This window comes from Camelus bactrianus, chromosome 12, assembly GCF_048773025.1.
Source record: "Camelus bactrianus isolate YW-2024 breed Bactrian camel chromosome 12, ASM4877302v1, whole genome shotgun sequence".
Taxonomy (NCBI): domain Eukaryota; kingdom Metazoa; phylum Chordata; class Mammalia; order Artiodactyla; family Camelidae; genus Camelus; species Camelus bactrianus.
Window position 1 is genome coordinate 62,698,183 of NC_133550.1, and position 19,886 is coordinate 62,718,068.

At 39.7% G+C, this 19,886-nt stretch overlaps 1 protein-coding gene across 1 annotated transcript; it reads right to left on the reverse strand.

Moving 5' to 3' along the window:
- Positions 1-5,591: 5,591 nt before the first annotated feature.
- Positions 5,592-19,632, reverse strand: ENTHD1 (ENTH domain containing 1). The gene is made up of 2 exons (XM_010960277.3): positions 18,933-19,632; positions 5,592-6,782 (listed from the first exon to the last, which is right to left on the reverse strand). Exons 1-2 carry the CDS (start codon positions 19,216-19,218, stop codon positions 6,190-6,192), a joined length of 879 nt encoding a protein of 292 aa, XP_010958579.2. The 5' UTR covers positions 19,219-19,632; the 3' UTR covers positions 5,592-6,189.
- Positions 19,633-19,886: the final 254 nt, after the last annotated feature.

Consider the following 19,886-nt stretch of genomic DNA (forward strand, 5'->3'; position numbering starts at 1 on the left):
TTTTAATCAATCACCAAGTCCTAGAACTACTGCTTTTTGCCTTCTGCTCCGGTGTTCTGTGGGGTAAGAACGATGCAGTAAACATGACAGGGGACAAGTTCTCAGCTGCAGCACAACTGAACACAGAGATCGTGATATTTCATGATGGAATTTTACTGTGTGAATAGCTACAAATGCCTGAAGCCATAATTCTGCAATAATTACCACATCTCTGAGAACTTTCTGCGCCATCAGTGAGAAAACAGAATTTGAAATTACTAAACAAAATCATCTTGAAAACCTAGTTTCTTCTGAGCCAATTTACTTTTTTCTAAGTCTGCCTGCTGATAAAAGGTGGCACATACGTTCTGGCATAACAATAATATGCTTGGCCTCCCCAGTTACTTGGTGTTCTGCAAGAAATAAAGGTCTCTCAGTTCCACAGATCTAAACGCTTTTATCCCATCTCAGAAGCCACTCTGCTATAAATAAAGTGAACCCTAGAAGAACAGTATACTGAGACCCCAGTAATACTGACCACGTAACTGATGGGTCAGGTTGGTCTCTGCACCCTTTCCCTTTAAAATAAAGGCACACGAAGGAAGGGACTCCCTGCACACCCAGGAGCAAACCACTGTCACAACAGACTCATTTGGTGGGAAGATGTCACCAAGGTCTCTAAAAACCCTTTTTAAAGCCTATTTTTTTTTTTTATCAGTTTGTAAATGGATTTTGGAAGACCTTTAACCCCACATTTTTATGACACTTCATTTTCAATAGGATCCATTTTCTTGCCACTCAGTCCTTTTTTGTTATTCAGTCTATAGATGCTACCTAACCATTACCCACTGTGTCGATGCGTAAAGGGACACTCACGTGCTCTGGTTTTGGCCCCAGCAGTTTGTACATCCTGTCTTCAAACCCTCCTGCTTCTCTCTGGCTCCCAGCTTTTGTGCATCCTGTTCTCTCTGCCTAGAAAATTCTCCCTCTACCCTAAGTCCCTTTGCTTGACTAAATCCTGCTCATCCTTCAGGATTTGGTTTGGATTTCCTTTCCTCCAGGAGGTGTTCCCTGATCCCCAGATCAGAGCTGGCTGTGGCTCTTTACCAAGCCCTCCCATACTGTCCTGTGCTTCCCAAATTCATAGAATTTACATATTACACCCGAATTACCCATTCATTTAGGACCACATCTGTCTTGTTCACCAAGGTATCCCCAAAGCCCAGCAAACTACCTACTCATAACGGGTGCTTAATAAATATTTAAAGAATGAACACATGAGTAATTTGACAGTAAGCAAACTGTAAATTATTTTTATAGCCGCCTTATAATAAGATCCTCAAGTTTCAAGTAAGGTACTTAAGAGAATAACATCTAATGAAGTATTTTTAATCTAAGATAATTACAAAGTCAATCAGAACATACCCACTCTTAATTTAAGCCAAGTTTATTCTATTCGTTTAATGGAGTTGGCTAAATAGAAACTCAAATAAGTGCTTGTTAATTATACTAATTAACAAATGGTTGAATTAAAATATATGAGCTATGTAAAACCTAGTTAAAATCTGAAGGTACGTGTGCACGCAATAAGCACACAGCAAGTAAGCTATTTTCTCAAAGAGACAGTTTTTGTTGCCTCAGTTATTTTTGAGGTTTCTCTGAGTAAATTCCAGTATGTCTGATGCAGCAAGTGTTGGTGATGGGGGATGGGGAGGGAGGAGTGCTTTATCTCTGGAAGCTTTTTCTTCTCAAATCTTGGCAGCGTACAACAAATAAATTTTATAGTCAGTACAAAAAGAAGATATTGTATCTTACTATCCCATAAGAAGTCATTGATGGATTTCCCAGATACATGAAGAAAACCAACAGAAGAGGTCTTAAGATTTTGTACTTATTTTAAGCTGGGTTTTATTTCAAAAAGAAGTTTATTTGCCCAATGTGTCATTGGTGGCATTTATTTAATAATCCTGGAATTTATGTTTCAGCTCAAAAATTATTTCCTTAAGAATTCTTCCACCAGGTCAAATACTAAATATTCTTTCTCAGAATTATTAACCTTCTACATTAAAAAAAAACATTTTGATTAATCTATCAAATTTCTCCAGAACTCTAGAACTCAAGCTCTGTGGGGACAGGAGCTGTATCTGATTTTGTTCAGCACTGTATCTGGTACAGAGTCTTATAAATAATAGGCACTCAAGAAGACAGAGACCTGACAGGTAAATGATCATAAAAGCCTCTTTTCCCTAAGGGCATTTGTTGAATTCAACACTTTCAACTTTCATTTTGATGGCCTTGAAAGCTGATAGGAACAGAAATCACATCACACAGGTGGCAATATCTAAGAAGAGAGAGAACTTCTCGTGGAACCCAGTGGTTATACACTGAGAGTGAATTGGAAATGAACCGTCTCTTATGAGGAATTTAAGTCTGGGATTAACCTGGGTATTATAGAAAACTTCAAGCCATGACCTTGATTGACCTAACCAGTATGCTGGTGCAACAGCGCCTGGTACTTGGCAGAAGCAAAAAACAAATTCCTGTATTAATCACACAAATAAATTTTCAAGTGTCATGACCAGCACACAGTCAAGAATATTCAGGTCCACAAGGAAACAGCATCATGAGCACAAATCAGCAGGGCAACAGGTAACACGAAATGGCCTGCAAATACGTTAGATGCCAGAATTCTCAGAGAGTACAATACGCTGGGAAAGTAAGAAATATGCTTCCACATTCCCTCATGACAGGAATTAGAATATATTTTGAGCCAAAAGACAATGAAGATACAAATCAAAACTTGTGGTACAATCCTGCAGCCACTTCAGAAAATAGTTTGGCAATTCCTCAAAACATAAAAGTTACCTTATGACCCAGCAATTCCACTCCTAGGTATCTGACCAAGAAAACTGGAAACGTATGTTCACACAAGTATTCATAGCAGCATTATTCGTAACAGCCAAGAAGTGCAAACAACCCAAATGCCCACGAGGAGTGTATAAACAAAATGTGGTATTTCCACACAAAGCAGTATTATTCAGCCATAAGAAGGAATGAAGTACAGATACACGCTACAACATGGATGAACCTAAAAAGCATTATGCTAAATGAAAGAAGCCAGACACAAAAAGCCACATGTTACATGATTCGTATATATGAGATATTCAGAAGAGGCAAATTCATGAAGAGAGACAGAAAGTAGATTAGTAGTTGCCAGGGGCTTGAGGGAGGGGAAATGGGAGGGTTCCTCTAATAGGTATGGATGTCCCTTTGTGGTGATAAAAATGTTCTAGAATAGGATAGTGCTACTTTGTGAATATACTAAGATCACTGAATTGTACACCTTAAATGGGTAAATTTTATGACATGTGAATTATATCTCAATTTTTAAAAATTTGTGGATTGCAACCATGTAAAGGAAAATTTATAGCTTTAGATGTATGTATTAAACCATTCTAAATAATTTGCTAGTAAGAACACTCTCTAGTTTATTTAGTATTCTTACTAGTGAGAATTCTACACTAGTTTGTTTACCATTCTCACTAGCAAAGATAAACTTGAAAATAGCTGCGAGAAACACAAACCTATGAAAAGTAATATAGCAGATCTTAAAAGACTCAAGTAGAATTCTAGAAATGAAAAATGTAATAATTGAATTAAAAACCCAATGGGAAGATTTAATAATAGATTAGACATAGCTGAAGAGAGAACTGGTTAACTGGAAGGAAGGTTGGGAAATAATTACCCGGATTCACGCAATAAGTGTGCTGAAATATTCTGCTGTTAAGTGTCATGATATCTGAAACTTACTTTCAAGTGGTTCTGTGTGTGTGTGTGTCCATATATCTACATAATGCGTATGTAGACATACATGTGTTTAGTAAGAGAGGGCGATAAAGTAAACATGGCAACAGGTTAACGGTGAACCTGAGTAAAGGCTGTATGAATGTACAATGTACAACTATACCTTAAACATTTCTATAAACTCTTCAATTCTAAAATTGTAAAAAATGGCAAAATAGTAGCACTTACAATAGCATACAAATATCAAGAACAAAGAATTAAGTTTTTTAAAAAAGGAATAGAAGCCCTCTGTGGGGGAAATAATGAGCTTATTGAAGAACATTAAGATAACAGCAGTATGAACACAGATAGAAATATACCATGCTCATGGACTGGAAAATTAAATTTGTAAAAAGTTCCCCAAATTGATTAATAGATTTAATGCAATTCTGACCAAAATCTAATAGGGCTTTGGGAAGAACTTGACAAGATGCTTCTGTAAGGCACATAAAGGAGAAAAGGGCCAAGAAGAGAAAAACACTCTTGGATCTCAAACACCACACACTATATTGTCTTGTTCCTACCTCAGTGGAACTCAGTCTCCTTCACTTGTTCCTCAACTTCTTCCTGACCTCATTAAAATGCCCCAGGGCTCAGGCCTTCAACCGCTTTCCACTGTCACATTGATTCCTTGGGTGATTTCATCCAGACTCATAGCTTTAAATAAGAATTAATTACTAACTGTCAGCCTCCATTCCAATCTAGATCTGTTTCTTAAACTCACACTCATATCCAACTGCTTACTTGATATCTTGATTTGGTTACTTAATAGACATCTGAAATTTAACCTCTTCAAAAATGAATGCCTCAAAGCCTCAAAATTTTTCTATCTGCCACTTTCCTCATCTCAGTTGATGGCAACTTCACCTTGAACTTGAGTTGTTCAGTCTAACACCTTGGATTCATCTTTGACTCCTCTCTTTCTCTTATATATTTTATCCAACCCACCAGCAAATCCCTAAACAAATCACTTGTCACTTACCTTTGCCATGCTCTCCCTGCTTTGAGCCATGTCAGCTCTTACCTGGATAACTGCAACAGCCTGCTGGTTGGCTTGCCTGCCTCATCCCAAATCCCTGCCTCCATCTCTCCCCCAAAGCCGGAGTGACCATTTAGAACATAAGTGACATCATATCACTTTTCACCCTAAATGCCTGTCATAATATTTATTTCACAGTGTAAAAGCCAAAATCTCTAATGACGGTCTTCAACAACCATTTCATCCGGCACCACTCCCTGCCCTTTCCACCATGAACTGAAATCTCCTGCTCTTCTCCCCTTTCTTCACCTCACACCAACCACAGTGGCCTCCTTGACAGTCCTCGAACACGCAAATATCCTCCCACTTTAGAGTTTTTGCACTAACAGTTCCTTCTAGTTCTTAACCAGTTTGCATCATGAAAATCAATTTTGATTTGGGAGTGGCACCCAAGCATTAGAATACTTTTTAAATGTCTCACATTTCTTCAAAATTATCAGAGATTATTTTAGCCCTTGGTTAGTAATTGTTGAAACTGAGCAATGAGTACATGGAGTCCTTTACACTGTTCTCTCAACTAAACACGAAACAAAAACTTCTCTGGTGATTCTAATCTATAGCAGGATTGAGAAACACTGTTCTGTAATACCCAAACCAGATCATTTTCCCAATAAATACAATAATCGAGACATTTCTATTTGAAGCCTATCTTAATGAATTAAAAAGATACATATAAGATGAAAAACATCAAATTTATTTTCCAAAATACAAGAAACAAGTACACATTTAAATTCACTTTGCATTATACATTAACAAAATAAAACACCTGTTCCATGTCCTACTTGTCTCAACTTAACTCCCAACCAACTGTGGATCCACAAGAAGGGAAAAGATTTCTGGCCCTTGGTTTGCAGAACCTGAAACTTGACATGAGAACATGTGAAACATATACCCCAGACTCGGTTCTCCTAAGTCAAGGCAAACGCTTGTTAACAATGAAACTCCACACAGATGGAAAACGAAGGGCTTTTTACTGCCAACTTATCCAAAAGCTCTAGAATAGTCATTTGCAGTTTGAAGTCTTACTGTAACTTTCACTAATGCTTAACATATTTTGAGGTAAAGTACAGAGCATGGAAGAATGAAACTTTCTTCAGTTTCAAATGAACTAATATCTAAATCTGAAGATATTATCAAAGGTGATTCCATTTCTCTTTAAAAAAATAAACCACCCAAATGAATTCGTTGGTTTGAGATACACTTGTTTAATAAACCTGACAAGGAAAAATCAAACCATCACCCTATTTTGCCATAATAATGAGAATCTATAGAAGGTTAACGTCTTAGTCTTTGGGAAATGAGTTCTATAAAAACAGCTATTAAGACTGTTAAACTCGATCCGAGCTCTCCTTGGGAAACTGCGAAGACGCGCCTATTTGTGGACTACTCCCACTCAAGCTTACCAGATGGCTACTGATGACGTTAAGTTCTTGTATTACCATGCTCAGATCTTCGTGTAATCTGACTATAGCATTTTTTACCTCCCCGAGAAGAACATTAGTGGAATTGTTTGCTTCAGGCTCCCTAGGCAGGTCTTTGGTTGCCTGAAAACTAGAACAGGATATAGAGGTAAAATGGTCTACATTTTGGGTGGAAAACTCTACCCAATTACTGCTAGAAATAGGACTTGTCTTCTTTTTGGCAGAATCAGAGTTGTCTGGAAGAACTTCCAGTAGGCTGAGGTAGTCACTTTCTTCTTCATCAGAGAACAGCAGGCCCCTAGAAGCAAAAGGGTGATGAACCCTGGCTGTCTTAGCTTTCTCTTTAACAGGCGCAGAAGACTGTTGGTGGGACAAAGTCCAGAAAGAAGGTCCAGCCAGAATTGGGGGTAACAGATGAACAGACTTCTCTGGAGAGGCTAAATTAGGAGATGACATGGATAAAGTAGAAAAGGAAGATGTTCCCTCAGAGGCAGTTGAAACTAAAATGTATAAATGAGAGAGAAAGATTATGCAACATACAAATGAGAGTGATAACTAAAATCATTTCACGATGTAAAATCCTATCTGAAAGGTCTCAACATAAATAAACTACTTAGAATTTAATATGTTAAACAGTCATAATAAGCCCAAGTAACCCAAAGCAGGAAACAGAGAAAACCTAAAAATGTATTATATATCAACAATACTATGGAGATGAAACCAAAATAGAGTTATCAATATTCATCTTGACTCTTAAATCTTGCCCAACATATTTTTACATTACACTTAACAGAGAGAGCAGAAAAGTAAAATATTACACCCTATTCTACTGACTGCCAGTATTTTAAGCTGACATTTAAAGTAGAAAGTCAAAGAAACATGTCACATAGTTTCCTTCATCTTTTTTTTTCCCAACAAAGAATATTCTTATGGCAAAATGAACAACTGACTACAAGTACCCAAAGTTATAAAACTAATCTTTTCCTCTCAGTGGTCAAATATAGTTAAGACTCAGTCCACCCTGAGATCTAAGACACTTTAGCACATGCATATAATTTTTTTTTTCACCAAGAAACTATAAGTAAAATAAAAAGCATTCTAAAGGTACTTTCCATAAAATTAAAGATCTGATAACATTTTTAACTTCCTTTCTGGCAAAATCATATGAAAACTCTTCTTTCACACTTCATTCTAAATCATTATTTCCCAAACTGTTCTGGGGAACACTGTGTTCTTTAAGATGTAAAAAGATATTTTGTGAGAACAGGGCTTCAAAGTCAAATGAGACTGGCCACTTGCATATTATGCCTCCCATTAGGAGATTACCAACATCCATTAACACATTTAAGGTTCTGAGGCATCTACAGAACACCTGACCCTTGAACATCACAGGGGTTAGGGGCATCGGCCCTCCGCACATTCGGAAGTCCCCTATAACTTTATACAGTTGGCCCGCCACATCCAAGGTTCCGCATCAGCAGATTCAACCGACCTCAGATCGTGTAGCTCTGTAGCACGTATTTACTGAAAAAGCCATGTATAAGCGGACCTGTGCAGTTCAAACCCATGTTGCTCAAGGGCCAACTGTAATTTATTCAAGTGTTTTCAAACTTCCTTGGACACAGAACTCCTTGTCTCCTAGGAATGTCTATTTACATTCATTTGTGTATGAGGTGGTACAAACTGGCAAAGTCCAGTGCTAAAGTCTTTGCAAGTAACTCTGGACTTGCTACTTAAAAACAAAACAAGAACTTATTCACTGTAAGTCACAGAACAGGGACATTAATGCTTACCACTTAGCATACATGACTTATCTTTCTATATTATTTTATTTCTTTTACATATTCATGTCCTTCTAAACTAAATTGGACCTCCTGTGAAAAATATGGCCAGGGCAGGCAGCTTCTATTTTCTGCTTCAAAGCTCTCTGAGGTCTATCTCCAGTTCTTAGGGAAAATTCCAATCACAAAACTTATGGGGGTGACGTGAGTATTCTCGGCTGATGCAGCAGCAGGACACGAAAAGGAAAGCAGGAAGTTCACTAACACGTGGTCAAGACAAGAACACTTAACACATCTAGGTCAGGCTTATCCAGACATTCCAGACTTGGATTAAAAAGAGGGTACGTGGTAATGGGCGTGCCGACTGGGTCCTGAGTCACACTGCCACACTGAGCCACGCTCACGGCTGGCGTCTGGCAGCCCCTCACCGCCCTCCTGTTTTCTGCATCCCGACTTTCTCCTTGGGCTACTCTCATTTTGGAATACACATTCCCCAGGACTTCACTGAAAAAGGATGCATGAGAAGTAAAAGTTTTGAGAACTTGCATGTCTGAAAAATGTCAGTATTCTACTTTTAGACTTAATAATAGTTCAGTTAGATAAAAAATTCTGGGTCCAAAGTCCTTTCTCTTAGAACTGTGAAGGCAAAATTCCACTGTCTTCTTGCTTCCAGCATTACTGCTCTGGATTGGGAGCCATTCTAATCCATAGTCATTGTGTATAACCGTATACAACCTGTTTTATCTCCCAAGTTTCATAAAATTTCCGTTGTCCTCTGTATTCTGAAACATCGTACGCCCTGAGGGGGACTTTTTTCATTCATTGAGGTCAACTTTAAGTCAACTGACTTTTAATCAGGCAACTCATTTCCTCCAGCTTTAGAACGCTTTCTTGACTGCCTTAATCATTCATCTTCCCTGTGTTTTCTCTGTTCTTTCTTTCTGAACCTCCTCTTGTTCTCAGATGTTAGATCGCCTGGACTCCTGTAATCTTCCTATTTTTCTCTCCCATCTTCCCTACCTTTGTCTCTGTGCTCTACTTTCTTAGAAATTCTGTCAATTTTAGCTTCCAATCCTACCACTGAGTTGTTAATTTCTGCTATTATATTTTTATCTTTTCTAAGAGCTTTTCTTTCTTTCTTTTTGGTTCTCAGAAATTCTTCTTGTAACAACCTGTTCTTGTTTCCTGTTTCCTGGGTGCAACATATTCTCAGATCTCTTGCTTCAATGTTTCATGTTAGAAGTTTCTTTCAGATGTCTGGTACACCTTTCTGTCTGTTTATGATTAAGAATAAAGGATTACAAAGTTGATTGGAAGCTCTCAGTGTGAGTGAGGGACTTGTCAACGTTGAACTTCAGTGTATAGTCAATTGAGTGGGTCACTTGCTGGGGAACCACTAATGTCAAAATCTTTGGCTGTTTCCTTTGAGATTATAGGTTCTTGTGAGAATAGTTTTTCTACCCCTGCGTAGAAGGTGAAGATCTATCTGGCTCCCAGTGTGCTGGGAGTCTAGGAGGGAAAGGGGACAGGAAACTCATTTGGTCTGCACATGGCCACTTAATCCTGCAGTGCTTGTTATAGGACTGGCACACTCAACTCTCCCTAGCATCTCTCATTTCAGAGGCCCTCCGTCTACCGTCTCCAGAAAACAAATCTCTAGACTTCTGGCGGAGGTTGTGAGGGTAGGTGAATATTCGGGGCAGTTTTCATCTGTCTGGCCCGGAGGAGAGGCTTGAGGATGCGACTGCTCTTCAGATAGCTGTTTTCCAGTTCTCTTTATTCAGTACCACCCTCCAACATAACATGCGGAGTAGGTTTTATAACCCCACTGAAAACATGAGGCAAAGGAATCTCCAAGAGGTTAAAAAAAAAACAAAAAACTTTCCCAAGATCACAAGGCTAAAAAGGGGCAGAGATGAGACTCAAATTCAAGTCTCTGATGTTAAAAGCATATAATCTAAACCACGAAGGTCTGCGCCTACACCATTCCATTGTATTAGAATTATTTTTACTCTATTACAGAATTATGTTAAATTCTGGATATAAAACTTAGAAGGCAGGCAATCAGGAGGGTGAGGGGACTCGACATCTTATCTATAAGGAATGGCTTGTGTATTTGTAAATCTTTACCCAAAAAGGGAAAGTGGGACAAAGCACAACAGGCTATATTTAGTTATCTGAAGATAGTCACAAAACTTTAGTAACACTTATCTTCCATTTCTCATATTGTGCACAAGTTAGAACTGGGGTTAACAGTCAAAAGTAACAGGGAAACAGATTTCAGCCCAATTAAAAAAAGAAAACTTTCTAATAATCATGGTTTTCCACACATTGAAACGAGCTGCTTTGGGAAACGATCAGTTTCTTGATACGCACAGCCTGAATGACCATGTGGTAGAAATGTTTCAGGCAAGATTAATGCATCAGATGACAGAAATATACACCCTTGATGAGATTCTAAGATTCTAGGACCCAGAACATATATGTTAGGATACTAAGATTCTATTCTAGAAATAGTTCATTCTGCTCAGAAAGAACAATTTAATAAGGAACATTTAAGAGCCAGGAGGAAAGTACTATTCGAGTCAAATGCTAATACAATGTTAGCTTACATATTTAAAGATAACACAGTTACGATCATCACGTATATATGATGTGATTAGTATCTGGCATTTAACTCTATGCTAGTGTTTCTCAAAGTGTGGTTCCTGAACCAGCAGCAGCAGCATCACCTGGGAATTTGGTAGAAATGAAGTCCTTGGGCTTCACCCCAGGCCAGCTGAGTCAGAAGCTGGGCACTTGGGCTCAGCAAAGTGAGTTTTAACAAGCCCCCAGGTGTTTCTGAGGCACGCTTAGGCTTGAGAATCACTGCTTTCTACTGTGTGCCCACCTTTCTCCTGCTTTGTGGTGACAACTGCTGAGTAAATAGCTTATCATTGTTTACAGTTCTGAAGCTTTGATTCATAGGCTACATGATGCTTTTGCTCATAAAAAACCACTTCATCTCTAATTGCTGCACGCCAATTTACTTTTGTTTCCAAACACACTGCAGCTGTACCAGACACTTCAGGCTGCACTGCCGGGTGCCTCTCCCTGCCCGTTCAGTTATCCTCCTCTGGCTCACTACAGAAGTTATCTGTTAACACTCATCCTCCTCATAGTCTACCCACCAGAGCTGAAACGCAGCAAATATTGCAAATAAGCAGCAATAAATGGCTGTATTTAAAAATCGCATTGTGTGATACATGCATGCTAATTAATGTTGCACTCGCTTGAAGATAGCACTGATAAAATTATTCCCATTGCTGATGTGGTTATCTTTAATTTTTTATACTCATGAATAACATTGGATCTGTTAATTATTATACTACAATTTTAAATCTAAAAAGCATTTAGAAGTATTGGGCTGCAAGAATAAAATGACAAATGTATTTCTAGAAATATTTTAAAACTCTCATTAGCTGTAAATGTAAATTTTCCTGCTAGCAGCAGGTCTTTGGTCCACTAAACATGTCACTGCACAACAGAGAGATTTTTCTTTCATTCTCCAATTCATCTTGTTCAGTCTTCTGAGCAGATATATAATGGCTGTCCTGTTAACTACACACACGGATTAGACTCTTCTGATGCTAGTTTAAAGATGTCACATTTAGAAAAATCTTCATAACAGAGTAATAGCCAAAAAGGGGAAACTACCCAAACACCCATCAAACTAACTGGTGAATCGATAAATAAAATGTGTTTATCTATACAATGAAATATTATTCAGCCATAAGAAGAAATGAAGTACTGATTTATGCTACCATATGGGTGAACCTTAAAAACATGACGCTCAGTGAAAGAATCAGTCACAAAAGACCATGTATTGCATGATTCCATCATACGAAGCGTCCGAATAGGTACGTCCACAGAGACAGGACATTGAACAGTGGTTGCCAGGGGCTGGGGTGAAGGGTGATCGGAGAGGGACTGCTAATGTGTACAGGATTTTTGGGGCTGATGAAAATGTTCTGGAATTAGTAGTGATGGTTGTACAATTCTGAGAATATACTGAAAATCACTAAATTGTCCACTTTAAAAGGGTGTGTTTTATGGTACATGAATTAGATCTCAATCTTTAAAACATGTAATATTTGAAATTTTATTTTTAATGTCATTATTATAAATAAGCTACACAGAAGAAACAGACTTAGGAGTAACATAGGGTTAGAGAGAAATGCTAAGAAGTCTGCCTCTAAATCAAGTATGTCACATTTTTATTGGGAAAATTGGATTACTGGATTAAAGATGAATTTTCTCACTTACCTATAAAGTGTAAATCTGGCTCACTAAATTAAAAAAATCAAGTCAGTGCATCTTTTTGTGTGCACAAAAGCAGGTGGGAGCTGCGCAGCTAGAAGACTGGCCGGGCTGGGTCTGGGGGGCAGGGCAGCACTTCCACTGTGACTTCCCTGGTGGGTGTGACAAGACTCCCCTCTCCTTTCAATGCTCTGCTCTGCATGGTGCTTCTGAACCAGCCTGACTTGTAGCTCAGAGTTAGCTGAGATGGTTTGCAGAACTGTTTTCTATCATTTTCCTGATTTCTTTTAGGGAAATTGTTAATTGTTCCAGCTCTGAAGGATTTTATAGACAAAAAGAAAAAGGCATGGTTAATGAGTCTTTTATGTGTGTGTCACATTTGGTTTCTTTCCCTAGCAAAGGTGAACTGAAAAATAGCCACAAAGAACAACCACTGAAATTCAGAGTGAAAAAATGGAACCAATGTGACAGAAAGAAAGGATGAAGCCAGGCAGAATGCCCACCATTATCCCAACATGAGAAAGCATAGAATAGATTTCTTTCCCCCTCCTCCAAAATTAGAAAGTAAAATCCAGTGCGGTGGAACACACTTATCCTAACTGTGGCTTATGAGAATGTGATGAAAGCTGCCTGCCACCAGATCTGGCTTTTAAGTATCTACTAGCTCCCTTTTCCTTTTTAGTGTGCATGATAAACTAACGACCTAAAACCACAGATAAACAAACAGAGGAGCAGAAGGAATGGGCTGTTCTAGGAACAGAGTTATTCAGCAACCTAAGGTCAAAGGATGTTGCTGCAGCAAATCTGTCCCTCTCATGTAGTAAAAATATTAAAGTGTATTAGGTGGCTGCCTTAGACAGCCTCCCTGATATTTGAAAACCACTAAAATATGAGTATGTGAGTATTTTTTAATTTGCCCAGCTCATTATCTCCAAAGAGTTTATAACATCATACATGGACCTTTCATATAAGCAAATGACTTCCTAAACCAAACCCAGAAAATCGGTAGTATCTTCTTTATCCTCCATCATCCAGTGTCCATGGAGACCAGCCGTCCATCCTAGCCTCATCATTTCTTGAACTTCTCACAGTGACCTTCAGCCATTCACTCCTCTGAGTATTCCATAGAACATGTCATCACTCACAACTGCCCTGCTCTGAAATCTTGTTTTCCAAGATTACTTTCCTTCTCCATTACTTTCAGCCTTTTACATTCCTTTTACTGCATCTATACTTTGGCCTCACTGAGAAAGGAGACACAGTGATCCTTCAATTTTTTCTCATTCTTTAAGTGCCCTCCTGGCTCGGCCTCCTTTCTTGTCCAGTCTAGAATCCCAGGATCCATCACTTTAATCATTTTCTTGCTTCCCTTGTTGATGTGTTTTCTGCCTTACCTGCTGCTAATTCCTAATCCAGGAGTCAGTAAACCTTTTTTATAAAGGACAAGACAGTAAATATTGTAGGCTCTGTTGCAATTACTCAGCTCTGCTGATGTAGCACAAAAGCAGCGCAAGACAACATGCAAGCCGAGTAGTGTAGTTGTATTCCGATAAAACTCTATTTACAGGTGGTCCAGGCTGAAAATGGCGGCAGTGGCTGGGTCCTGGGTTTCTGGGCTGCAGCTGGGGCGGCCTGAGGTGTGGCGCCCATGGTGAGGAGGGCTCAGCTTGCACGTGGAAGCACCTCACCTACTTCGTGGCGCTCTCCAGGGTGGGAGTGAGCATGCTGAACGTCCTTCTGAAGTGGCACCACAGGAAGGAGGAGAGACCCGAGTTTGTCACCCACCCCCATCTCCACCTCAAGTCCAAGCCCTTTCCCTGGGGAGATGGTAATCATACCCTATTCCGTAACCCTCATGTGAGTCTGCTTCCAACTGGCCGTGAAGATGAACGGACCACTACCCAGTAGGGACCGCAGCACTAGTTTGGACCATTGCTTTGCACACGTGGGCCAGAAAAGTGTATGGGACCTTAAGCTCATCTTCTTGTATCCAGTGATGACCATTACACTGATCTTCCATCCTTTTGCTTATGGCAGGAGACGGCTTAAATAAATAACTTGTTCATGAAAAAACACTTTATTTACAAAAAACAGGCCATGGGCCAGATTTAGCCCAGAGGCTGCAGTCCTAATCCTATTTCAGTTTAAATATCTACCTTTTTCACTCCTAGCCCAGGATGCTCAGCACTGTGGGAGAAAAGCACCGGCTCCTGCAAATCCGGCCTGCTACAGATTACTGCTCCTTCCTCTCCTCAGTGTCTCATCACCCCTCCCTCCGTTCTCTAGAGTGGCTGTCTTAAGTCCTTTCCAGTCCCCTCATGGCCCTTATACCATTCCAAACCCTCAGTCTTGGTGGGTGACCTCAGACAATAAGATACGGAGGCCACGACGTCCAGTGTGCGGCCCACGAAGGCTCAGTACGTTTCAGTTACTAAAACCAACAACGTCTGCTACATCCTTCCCCCTCCTTCCTCACAGGCCCGCAGCACACGGTGACTTTCTGGTCTGGATCCCAGCCCGTCTTCCCCAGATCACACTCCATTTCGGGACCTCTTCCTCACCTCACTGGCTCCTTCCCCTACCCCTTACCTCGTGTCCTTTCCCACAACAGCCTCTGAAATTCTCTGGCCTCCAGTTTCACCCCCTCCAAATGAACCTTCCACATTCCCTGACACAAGTAATTTTTCAAACACATTTATAAAGCCACTCACTTGGCTTAAAACCTTTAGTGACGTGCATTGTCTTCAAAGTAAAGTCCCAATCTGGCACACCTAGCTCCTTGTCATCTGTCTTGGTTTAATTTTCCAGTATCTTCTTCTATTACTTCTTTATGGACACTTTCCAGCTGGGGTTTGCAAGGAAGGCCCTGTGACTGGTGCTGGGAATACAATAATCAGCAGGGCACACATGGTCCCTTCCCTCGTGAAGTTGATATTTTACATGGGTGGAAGGCGGGGAATTAACAACTTTGTGCTTACGTAGTTATATTTAATTAGAATGACAACACGTGCCAGGTAGGATGATTACAGGTACTAACACAGCACACAGCTGGGGGGATTTGAAATAATCTAGGGGACCAGGAAATCTTGAAGAAGTGAGCTGACCTATGAAGGATCAGCAGGAGTGAGCTAGGGAAGGGGTGGGTCAGAAGTGTTCTGGTCAGAGGAAACAAGAGTAAAAAGGTGGTGAAGTCACTTAGTTTATCTGACAAATGGAAAGAGCACCAGGCTTCTGAGAGAGGAAGCAGCCAGACTGCATGAAGCCCAGGAGGCTCTTTGACCTTTAGGAACAGGAGGCGCAGTCCACGGTTTAAGTGGGGAGTATCAGTCATCAGGTCACCCTGGCTGCTCCATGGAGAATGAACTGGAGGTCCTCATAACCTCTTTGGTCAGCTGAGCCCTGAATTATTCCTCAGCCTGAATGCCCTTTCTATAAGGATAAGGGTCTACTTGTTCCTGAGAATAAATGAGAAACTCCTGGGTACTTCTGGAAATAACCAGAGGGGATATTAAGGGTTGGAGGGGGCTGGGGTCTTCCAGTTCTAAAAGTGGAACTAAAAATACGGACACTGGAGTAGTAATAGAAGTTTGCCTATGACACCAAGTACCAGGTCCCACCCTAAACACTTTATGTCCACTAACTCCCCACTACTGTACTTTTCAGCTTTGGAATCCAGGAATTCACTTGATTCTTCTTTATAGATAGTAGTATTCTATTCTGATGAAATTACGCATCTTTCCTTCTGTTTTCTTGATCATATTAATCATGATTAAAGTACCGATCTTGTAATTTCAGTATCCAGATTGTGAGTCTGTTTCTGTTGTCTGTTTTTCTCCTGTATTTCTGGTCATTTGTTCATTTCCTGGTATGCTCGGTAATTTTTTGTTGAATGCCAAACATTATGCATGAAATTGCAGCAGCTCTCAAGAAAGGATTTCAGTGTCTTCTAGAAGACAGATGGAATACAAGGCTATCGCTTTGCTCTAGTTGAAGCTGGGGTTCAGCATTTGAGAAGGCTGTTCTATTTCTGGCTTGTCCTTACTCCTAGAGTGTAGTTCTGATGCTTAGGGTGTAGCTTGTTCGAGGTCCCAACCGAAAGGACGGAGTATTTAGCAGAGCTCCTACAATCCAGCACATCCTGAACTGGAGTTCATTCAACCTGTCTCTTAGCACCACAAAATTACCAGGATCTCTGCTCAGCTCACTGGGTCTCAGAAGCTGCTTCCCATTTAGTCTCTTGGCACCTCATCCAGAACATGATCAGCTTAGCAAGAGGCAAATGTAAGAAATTACACGAAGACTTGTGGACTTTTTCTCTGTGATTTCCTCCCCTCTAGAATATTGGCTCCTTGAGTCCCTGGCACCTTGGAAGCCCCAAACTGCAACCCTATCTTCCAAGTTCAGTGAGACAGCGGAAAGCCCAGGCCTATAATTTTCTCTCAGCTTCTATCGTCCTGCTCTGCTCATAGGCAAATGATGCAAGGGGGGTAAGCTGAGGTGAATGTGGGACCAGCTAAATGTGAACTAGTTTCCTACTCAACTCACATCACTTCTGACACCAAACATGAGGGCTTTCCACACCAAGGATTTCTCCAAGGCTCTGTGCACACCAACTGGGTGTCCTACAATTTAACTCAATTCTGACACTGAAACTCAGAGTTAGTGCAGACCCCAGAGAGTAAGGGCTCAATCTCTCAAGACTGCCTCCCACTTCAGATGCCTACTGCAAGTTCAAGCCTCCTCTATTTCTGACCTGCTGGCTATAAATTGAGGGATCCCATGGTCCCCTCCCTGGGCTTGATGATCTGGTAGAATGGTGCACAAAACTCAGGAAAGAACTTTACTTACTATTTTTGGTTTATCACAAGGATACAACTCAGGAATAGCCAAGTGGAAAAAAGTGCATAGGGTGAGGTACAGGGAAGGGGCACAGAGCTGCCATGTCTTCTCCGGGGGTGCCCTCCTCCAAGAACCTTTGTGTGTTCACCAACCTGGAAGCACTCTAAAGCCATTCTTTAGGGTGTTTATGGAGGTTCCATTACGTAGGCATGACTGATCGAATCTTTGGCACTGATGATTAACTCAATCTCCAGCCCCTCACCTCTTCCCACAGGCCAGGAGGGAGGGCTGAAAGTTGGTGTGGTTGAAAGGGGCTTATTACGAATAACGAAAGGTGTTCCTCTCACTTCTATGACTCAGGAAATTCCAAGGCTCTTAGGAGCTCTGTGCCAGAAACCAGAGGTGAAGACCAAATATGTATTTCTTGTTATATCACAGTATCACAATCCTGTTCCCCAGGATCCTGACTCATCATGTGTTTTCTACTTTCATTGGTTTATAATGACTTTTAATAGTTTTTCAGCTTTAATCAGTATTTTTGGTGGAGGATTAGACTAATGCTGTCTACTTCATTATAAGTAGAAGCAAAAGTCTTTCTTGCTAACTGGTTTTAGAGGAACTTCTTGCTACATTTTATAATTAAATGTACTTGGTACACAGGCAGTGAGCAAAAATTATTTTCAATTTTCTTTTCGTGGTATTTGTGAAAGAAATGAACCAAAAATAACAACTTCCCATGGGACAGCCATGCACATAAGCTAACATGGCCATCATAACCAATACTAATTGGTTTCCCCATCAGCAGTTAATTTGGTGACAAAACTAAGAATCAGTTGTATTTTTAGGCTACTCAATTCGAAAAAATTCTGGAAAGAGCAGCAAAAAGAGTTTTTTGTTATTCACTGACCTTACTAGCACCAAGGTAAATTTCTTTAACCTCAACATTTTGGCTTCCATTGTTTGTATTTATATCGTACTTCTGACCTGAATTTGAGGCAGTTTAAAAGATTTATATTAAAAACTTTATATTTATATGAGTAAGTAAGCATCATTATATATAAGAACCAATAAACTAGTCTTTGAAAAATGTACCAGTAAACAAATTATTCTTTTACTAACTAATTAGCTTTATAGAGGAAAATATAATTATAAAATGTAGGATTTAATAACTTATGACCTGGACTCCCAACTGGCTTTATCCTTTATCATCCAGCCTAAGCATTACTGCAACCCTCTTAATGTTTCTTAAGACAGAAAATGGAAGAGACTCTCCATCCCTTTTTTGTAATCAGTACATAGCTCCTCTAAAAAGGAGAAAGCACACACACCCACGCACACACATTTATGTGTTTTCCCTTTTAAATGTGTGTATATACAGACCAATATACATAATAACCAATTTTTTCATATGGTTTTAAAATAAATAACCTAAAGTTCTAACAGGAAGCTCTTATTTAACGCTAGTTCTTCCTAATTTGTTCTGCATCAAAATTGCTCAGAACTTGTGCTTTCTTAAGCACTTGTAATCCACAATGATGAGCTGCTTATTAGCCCTTTAATAAAAGAGGCACTTTCTCAACTGAGAAGTACCTCCATGGCATGTTTTAATACCAATGGATGGAGAGTAAAAGGAAGGAACAAAAAATGGAGAGAAAAGAAGAAAAAAGTAAAAGAAGGGTACTTCAAAAGAGGTTTTTTGGTCTGTGTTTGTCTGTTTTTCTGTATACTCACCCCATGTGGTTAAGGTCTTGAGGTTTCCAGCATCCATCTGCACGAAGCTGGACTGTGTTGCTTTCGGACGGTCCTTACTGATTACAGTCTCCTTCACTGGGTCAAATGTTTTGAATGAGGGAGAGACATAGAGTGTCTCTACAGAGGCCTGATTATAGAAGGTAGAATCTGACTTTGAGATCCTTAAATTAGGGTTGATCAACTCTTCTCTACTTGATGACCAAAATGCTGGTAAAGCTGTCAGGGTTTCAAAACTTTTTGCAGCTGGCTGCTTTTCTAGAGACATTTGCAAAGGGTTTTCTATTACAGTATTTGTAATGGTACTGTCTGATTTCTTGTCCAAACTCACATTTGTCTGCAGAGATGGGCTTTTTTCTGAGGAAACAGGCACAGTATCTATAAAGTAACAAATAAGAGCTATAATCAAAAAATAAAATTGAAAATACTCTATTTCAAATTTATTGCATTTTCAATAACTGAAGTTTTTAAATGGCATAACAGAATTCTCTCCTGTTTAGTTGTTTCTACTTTTTTTTTTTTTTACTATGTTTCTATTCTGTCTATTTGAAGTACACCCAGGCTACACCTGATGCACCAGTCATTTGGGGGCTGCCTTTTCTCTCTCTCCTCACTGAAGCCAAGTCAAGAAAAGCTTCAAATAACTTGTCTTTAAATATTTCTCCCTTCACCCACTCATCTGTCTCTGAAACCAACATATTTTTAGTATCTTCAAACTTTCATCTTTTACATGATAAACTAGAGAAAATATGCCACATCATACTGGTCTATCCTTACAGAACCTCCAGCTACAAAAAAGCCTTTTTCCTCTGAAATAAAGAATGTCTTCTTGCCCAGTGTCTACACAAGGGCCATGAATGAAAATCACTATGTTAGATGGCAAGTTAATGTTAATAAATCTTTGGTGGGAGAAAAGCAGCAATTTTCCAGAGCAGT

Bases quoted from the DNA above. Each gene is read 5' to 3' on its own strand.
- ENTHD1 (XM_010960277.3), bottom strand. From the start codon at position 19,218: ATGTCTCTAGAAAAGCAGCCAGCTGCAAAAAGTTTTGAAACCCTGACA. The intron at 6,783-18,932 runs GTGAGTATACAG...TATACATTTTAG, and splicing joins CAAGACCTTAACCACATGGG to TTTCAACTGCCTCTGAGGGA.